Source organism: Nansenia antarctica, assembly GCF_963989245.1.
Source record: "Nansenia antarctica genome assembly, chromosome: 1".
Taxonomy (NCBI): domain Eukaryota; kingdom Metazoa; phylum Chordata; class Actinopteri; order Argentiniformes; family Microstomatidae; genus Nansenia; species Nansenia antarctica.
In genome coordinates this window covers 83,940,649-83,948,854 of record NC_137674.1, presented here as the reverse complement: position 1 = coordinate 83,948,854, position 8,206 = coordinate 83,940,649, and the positions used below count along the sequence as shown (strand labels likewise).

Genomic DNA, 8,206 nt, shown 5'->3' with positions numbered 1-8,206 from the left:
GCATTGTTTGCAATCACCATTGCACAAATGGCTTCCTCTTGTTGCGGAGTAAAAAGGGGCCCTTTTCCACCTCTGCAAGGTTGTCTTGCAATCCTATGTGGTGCAGAGTAAAATTAGAGTAATGTACAGAAAACATGAGATATACTGCTTTAACCCATATTACTGTAGTGTACAATAACAGAGAGAAATTGTTCAATTTGGGAGACATTTTCAGGAAAAATGATAAAGAAATGTATACAATTTGCTTGACAGATTTTGACAACTTGTTCAACATTTTTGGATGTAATGACTCAAGCAATGAAATGAGGACTATTAGTTTTATAGGGAATGACTATTAAGCATCCAAAAGTATAGTTCATTTTGACTGACATGACATAAGCAAATGATAATGTTATAAAACAGCAGAGAATTGTATGACAGCAATTGATGCATGTCCAAAAGCATTTGCAATTTGTTTGAAGGAATGAGAAACTGCTACTATGATGTGCACAAATGACTAAATGTTGTGGAGGTTGAACTAACAGTTAAGAGAATTTCAATTCTGATCAGAGAAATGCACCAAAGCAATTGAGAAAAACTGTAATAAACACCTAATGCATCAGATTATGTAAAAAAAAAATCAATTTTGACCAAAGATGGAGATAGAACCATATAATTCTAACGTCACGATTTCATGCAATAGGCTATACAGTTATAATCCATGAAATAAAAGAGGGTAAAATTGGGTGTATCAGAAACACATTACTATTAGTTTTGTGTGCAATCAGTGTAGCCACCTGTTTGATATGGGCAGGCACATCATTTGGGTATTGTTCCTGGCCTAAGACCAATCCCCAAAAAACAGAGATACGTAATTGCAGACACTCTCACATTCCTTTGCAATACATCGTGACGTTAGAATTATAAGGTTCTATCTCCATTTTTGGTCAAAATAGATTTTTTTACATAATCTGATCCATTAGGTGTATCATTGGTTACAATTACATGTAATGCTTCACACACTCCTCACATCAGTGAAAGCTAAGGTTCACCTGAGAGAAATTGTTCAATTTGGGAGACATTTTCAGGAAAAACGTTAAAGAAATGTATACAATTTGCTTGACAGATTTTGACAACTTGTTCAACATTTTTGGATGTAATGACTCAAGCAATGAAATGAGGACTATTAGTTTGATAGGGAATGACTATTAAGCATCCAAAAGTATAGTTCATTTTGACTGACATGACATAAGCAAATGATAATGTTATAAAACAGCAGAGAATTGTATGACAGCAATTGATGCATGTCCAAAAGCATTTGCAATTTGTTTGAAGGAATGAGAAACTGCTACTATGATGTGCACAAATGACTAAATGTTGTGGAGGTTGAACTAACAGTTATGAGAATTTCAATTCTGATCAGAGAAATGCACCAAAGCAATTGAGAAAAACTGTAATGCCTGTGTGGTGTTATTTTTAAAATGTGTTTGTTAGTAATTAATCAAATACAAAGGTTCCATCTCACAAAACATAATGGAATGTAAAAACGTTGACGCTCAATATCTCTGAACTGCCCTAAACGGAGATAGAACCTTATCATTCTAAGCTCACGACATGTAGTCTAATCTTTATTTAGAAATATGTACCGTCCTCCTGTATCTAGGGGTCGTGCTATGTCAGGTAGCAACATTTAATCCACTGTATGCAGTTGCAGGGTTCGAGAGAAAACCACAACTTGTGAAGTTCACCAGAGATTGCTGTTTAACAGATCAAGCACAGGAAGAATTGTAAAAGGAGGAGAAATTAAAACAATTTATTCCATGGTGAATTTACTCCATCACGGGATATATTAAACCTGTACGGTCAGATTTCTGTTGAACTGTTAAAAGAACATGAGAGGGTGATGTAATTTTGTTTATTTTCTTGAATCCTTTTCTATTCTAATCTGTCATATGTAAGATGAAAGCTCCCCAAGTTCACTCGCTATTTATTTTTCTTTTCTTTTTTATTTGTTTGTTTTTGTTTTTGTTTTACTTTACTTAATATAAAAAAGAAAAAAAGACTTTGGTCATAGGAATTGAGTTGATTGTGATATGTTGAATGTAATGCCGATTGTTGTAACCAATGACCATTGACAATAAAAAAAAAAAAAAGAATTTGCTCCATCAGTGTCAGTCTTGCAGTTAAACTACAGTGCCCTCTGTAAGTGTTGGAAAGACATGTCTGTCTTCTTTTAGCTCTATACTCCCAACAGTTTGGATTTGAAATCCAATTATTGCTATGAGGTTAAAGCGTTCATGCTGTCTTCTTTTTTTAGATTCTTTCAACATTTAGAAATTGCAACCTTTTTTATACATAGTTCCCCTATTTCCGGGCACCAAAAGTATTGGAAAATTGGCTTGACACGTGTCCGGTGTGTTCCGTCACATAATTTGTGCATGTCACATAATTTTGGATGTGGTAGAAATGTGGTGATTGGTTAAAATTGCAAGCCCACACAAAACAGCTGTATTCTTTTTTTCTTTTCTTTTTTTTCTTTATCACAAAATCATGTTATGAATCATAGACATTCAACTTCAATTAAACAGCAGAAGAAAAAAATCGATTTACCTAACTTTCAGAAAAGCAGGCAAGTATTTCAATTGACCCCTGTTACATTTGTCTCTGTGTCCCCTACCAAAAGTTTAATTCACAAGTTAAAAAAAATCCAAGAAGGGTACTTCAGAGTCCATCTTTAAATTCTGACCCATAGCATCGTCACACACTGAGGTTGATAATAGTTCAAATTGATACCTTTGTTCGAAATAGTCTCAGGAAGGTATTTCGTATTTCACTCGTGTTCAGTCCATACACTATTGGATTCAGAAGTGGAGGTACTAGGAATATCAGCATACCCATAATCTTTTGCAGGTCAGGTGAGACATTCTTGAACCTGTGTGATAAAATGGTAAAAGATCCAACTATCTCAAATATAATGAATATAGCCAACTGCGCCACACACGTGTTCACCGCCTTACTCTTCTCCACTGACTTCCTCGTCACCAAGCAGGTGATCAGAATCTTCACGTAGGAAAACATCTGAACAGACACACTTATGATCTGCATGATCGCCGTGTTAAACAGGCCTGTGATGTTATTCATTACAGTGTTCCCACAAGTGAGCTTCAGAAGGGACGGGTTATCACAAAACACATTCATGATGGAGGATCTGCACCGGGGAAGCCTTATCTGCATAGCGAACAGTGACATAATCAAGACAAAGTCGAGGCCCCAAACCAGGCAGATGATGAGGACCACGATCTTGGGTGACATGACAGAGTTGTACCTTAGAGGCATACAGATGGCCACGTAGCGATCGAAGGCCATCCCTGCTAGGATAAAGAGAACTCCTCCACCGTACATGTGCAGCAGAAACCCCTGGAAGACACACAGAGGATAGTAGACCTTGTTCGTCTCTGTCACAATGTCTGAAAGCACCTTCGGGAGCATGGCGGTGATCCCTATCAGATCGTTTAGAGGGAGGCTGAAGAGAATGAAATACATGGGCTTGTGGAGGGTCCTCTGCAGGATGATTAGAGAAAGCAAGGTCAGGTTGCAGAAGACACAGAATAGATAAATAACAACGCCGAGAAAAAATATGGGATACTTTCCTCTAGGTGGAATAAAGAACGGATCCAGGCTTAAGTCAAGCCTGACGTGGAAGGATATGTTCTCCATCACAGCTCAGGTGTAGTTCTGACAAACCTGGAGAGAACAACTGGAAATTATTTTTTAAAACCACAATTGGGTGCAAGATAACAGCATCGGCACACTCAAACATTGTGCAAAAAAAACGTTGTTTTATTGCGAGCTTTCAGTCATAAACCAACAAACCGACAAACCACAATTGGGTAAACGTGAACTTCACAGCATAAAGTTGTAATTAAATATATCACCTTCCATGCACAGAAGACCATTAACCCTGGGTGATGGTTGGAAGGCTGGGCGCTGTAATGTCCACGTTCCTCCCTAAAGCCCTCTTATATTGTCATCAACAGACTGGTTTAGCTACGTCACTCACATCATCATTTCAGGAGATCACCACAGCATCCATGGAAATAATGCTAATCAAGAGGCGGGACAATTAGCATTTTGGGGTAACGATGAAAGCGCTTAGCATCAGAGTGCATTGTGGTATACAAGGAGATACACGGTTCTCATGAGGCCAATGAAAGTGAATGAGTTCTGCACAGCAAATGGTCCTCCAGGGTATACTTTTGTAAATAAATGTTCTCATTAACATGACATTATTATATCCTGTCATTTCAACCTTCCGTTGAGCAGAAAGGTGAGTTTAAATAAAGGGAGTGTACACATGCTCAGGAGGAGTCAGCGTGGCAGCAATGTATCCATGGGACTCCCTAAAATCATGGTATTTCGCTCCACAACGGCATTTTGCCAAGCATACAACTATCATAACTCTACGGTGAGATGATCAAAGTAATAATAAGATAATTAGCAGTAGTAATCTGTGTTCAACTTGCTTTGCAAAATGTGAATAGCGTTAGTAGTACTAGAAATGCTTGTTTAGCTTAGCTAACAGTTTCTAGCCAAGCTAGCCACATGGACATTTTAAATTTTACATTTAAATTGTTGGCATTTAGCAGACACCTTAATAAATGGACTGACTTATATAGTGCCTTAATCCAAAGCGCTTTACAACAGCCTCTCATTCACCCATTCAAACACACGTTCACACACCAATGGCGGCAAGCTCCCATGCAAAGCGCCGGCCCGCTCATTGGAAGCAATTTGGGGTTCAGTGTCTTGCCCAAGGACAACTCAACAACTAACATTATGTGACACTGTCTGATCATTTGGTCCACATGTCGGCAACCAATCAAAATGTTCGGACTTTTCTTTTGAAACACAGAACTTTGTTTCAACGTTGTTGAGAATCACAACACAAACTCGCTAGTCAAGCCAAAATACTGCAACAACGCAATGGATTGGGTGAGTAATCCCCCACTGCTACCTAGTTAACTATAACACTACTTTACATTGTTAGCAGGCTCGCCAACAACGCGGAAATGTATTCACATTTTTCGAAAGAAAAGTCAGATCATTACATCAGATCCCGACATGAGGACCAAAGCATTAGAACGTGTCACATATTCTTTGGTGGGTGTTACTCGATGCTCTATTCAAAATGCTAACTCTCTTTCATAAATGCACTGACTTATATAGTGCCTTATTCCAAAGCGCTTTACAATGGCCTCTCATTCACCTATTTACACACACATTCACACACCAATGGCAGCAAGCTACCATGCAAGGCACCAGCCCGCTCATTGGGAGCAATTTGGGGTTCAGTGTCTTGCCCAAGGACACTTCGACATGTGGCCAGCCAGGCAGGAATGGCGGTTCAAACCCCGGCATTCTAAAATGGTTGCTATCTGTGATGTTCATGGGGCATTTCCTTTAATTCTGAAGTTAAAACTGTCTCTCTCTCTAAACCTTCACTTAGATCTAGATTAGCTCTAATCTTCCTTCTGTAAATCTGACTTTTTAAAAAACTAGACTAGGGCAAGTCTGAAACTATTTTAAACCATGTCTGAGAAATATAATTTCAGTTAGTCCAGTTTAGTGCAAAACAACAGCATCCGCACACTCAAACACTGAGTAACACAGAGTAAAACAGTGTTTGAGTGTGCGGATGCTGTTATTATTATTTTGCACTCTATTGATACTCTTCAGTTCCAGCACCTCAGCAAAGTTTGAGTGGATGAGTGATGGTATTCTCACTAGTTAGTCCAGTTTAAAAATGCAATTCAGGATAGAACTTTCGGCTCAATCTGTGTCTGGAAAACCGCCCCCCACCCCCATGTGTTTACCATTATTCCTACTACAGCAGGCTTCTGTGGCTGCTACAGTAGTTTATTATTACAGTGGCCTGTTACATCAGTCAGCAGAGACTGCATCCTCACACTGAACAACATTTATTAATGAGCTCCTTGGAGATTTGATTAAACTGTGTTTCATTAACTGTCTGACCTTGTAATTAATCTGTTGAGACAGCAGAAGCCTCTAGTCAATTATTATTTGTTGTGATTCACTAATTATGCATTTAGATAACATTTGCGGGAAGCACGGCACTCCAGGAAAGTTCACTGCCTAATCGTTAATAAATTGACATATTATGAAAAGGATAGGACAGAATAAACTTTAATGTCCCAGAGGGGAAACATCTCTGAGACTCACATAATGAACATACAGTATCAAAACCTTGCCTTGATATCCTCCTGTTTGGTAACATTTTACAATAAGGATACATCAATTAAAACCATAGTAGACATTACTTAATGCGTTCGCCAAAAGCTTGTTCAATCTTAAAATAAAGGCACTTTAACTAATTACAATATTTATTCATGTTAATAAAACATGAATTCTCAAGTCGTCATTAATAGCCATCGGTATGAGGAAATTATGTGAATACCGCCACAGAGCATTCTGGGGATTTTACAGTCAAGTTACTCAAGGGGTTATTTGTATAGCGCATTTCTCACAAAATGTGACCCGATGCGCTTCACAAAGAGCAAAGAAGATAAAGGAACAACTAAGATGATCATTTAAAAGGCCAGATTGAATAAGTAGGTTTTGAGGTCTCACTTAAATGTTTCCAGAGTTTTGGACAATCTCAGGCTCTCAGGTAGGGTGTTCCATAGTCTGGGAGGAGCAGATATACTGAAATCTGTCACCTTGAGTCACCTTGATTGATGGTCCCACCTCACCAATTGTTTAACTGGCCAAATGGTAGTAGCTCCATACACATACAGTATGTTACCGTGTTAGATATACTAACAGTTAACAAAGCAAAGCGATGCCTAATAAACACTACAGTAGTTACCACATTAAGAAGACATGATTGTTTTTTTTACTTTACAGTAAGGGTCACAAAACTACTGGTTCAGTTATGTTAAACTATCAATAATAAACACTTTAATTACTTGAGGCCATTACTTGAGGACGAATTTGCAACTGGAGTCCACAAAATGCCTTATATAATACATTAACATAAAGTAATGTTTGATCTACATTTCGTTAGCCTCATAGCATAATTGCGTAGTCATGCTTCACTTGTGGTCAGCCGAGCCATCTTTGTATGTAGTGTAAAAAATGCCTATGTCAAAGAGATGACTTGGGCAGATAGTGATTTTGGAATGTAACAAGCATTCTGCTGATGTCATAGAGGCAATAATGCACAGTGAATCAGCAGTGTTAGGAGAGTAGAGCGAGGCAGATATCTCAATTTGCCCAAAATATGACTTTTATGAATAAGCAATTATGCTATGAGGCTAACGATTTGCAACTCATCTTGTGTGACTATGTATGCCAGGTAATTGATGGAGTAATGTTGATTAAGACATTATGGCACACTTCTGGAATTTGTATCCAAGCACCACACTGTACTGAATATAGTCTCAAAAAGCCTGCTTCATGATGACTTCATTATTTATACAACGGATAGATCCGGTCCATTGTCTCTATTGGTCAGTTTGCGTTCCAGCCGTGCCGATATCCATGACATACGCAACAGCTAAATGGAATGTTGACACATCTTTTCATATTACTCTGTGTTTACACCGTTACTTAGCAACCAATAAACAACTGCAGATTCACAGCGGATGAATCCACTTACAATAAAACATAGTTCCATTAAAATACATTAATTAAAAGTAAATTAAAATGTATTTATTTATTAATAATTTTTGCCTAACCGCCCCGCTAGCTATCCATGGCGGCTTCTCGTTCCGTTACGCTTAATTGGAGCAAGCTGACATGCCGGCCTACCTCGTTAACTAAACTAGTCATGTCATGTTAAACAGAATATGTAACCACGTAAATTAACCCAAAATCTAGATTGCTGATTCAGGTCAATACACTGACTGCTTACTAATGAAAGAAGGTTAATATATTGAGGTAAATATGTCATTTGAAGGAACTCTATCCCTTTTTATATTTGACCCCAATAAAACCCATGCCCAAGCATCCAAATGAACCATTTAATATGTCAACAGTCTCAATTGAAACATGTGGACACTGACATATGGGACTGCAGTAGGGCCATGAGGGCCTCTTTATCTAAGTGGCAGGTAGAGGTGGGAGAGGGACAGAGGGGAGGCAGAGGGGAGGCTAATCAGCTCAGCCAGGAGATGATTAAAACCCAACGTTAGTTAATTGATTTGGG

The 8,206-nt window shown here is 38.4% G+C and overlaps 1 protein-coding gene across 1 annotated transcript in view; it reads right to left on the bottom strand.

Annotated features, from left to right (window-relative positions):
• LOC308153400 (uncharacterized protein) overlaps positions 1-3,696 on the bottom strand; it is a gene marked incomplete at both ends in the record, with an annotated part of 19,890 nt that extends 16,194 nt beyond the window's left edge. The window contains one exon of the mRNA XM_080526533.1: positions 2,773-3,696. Within this exon, the coding sequence (XP_080382659.1) occupies positions 2,773-3,696 (924 nt within the window). The remainder of the gene's footprint in view (positions 1-2,772) is intronic.
• Between the last annotated feature and the right edge of the window lie 4,510 nt (positions 3,697-8,206).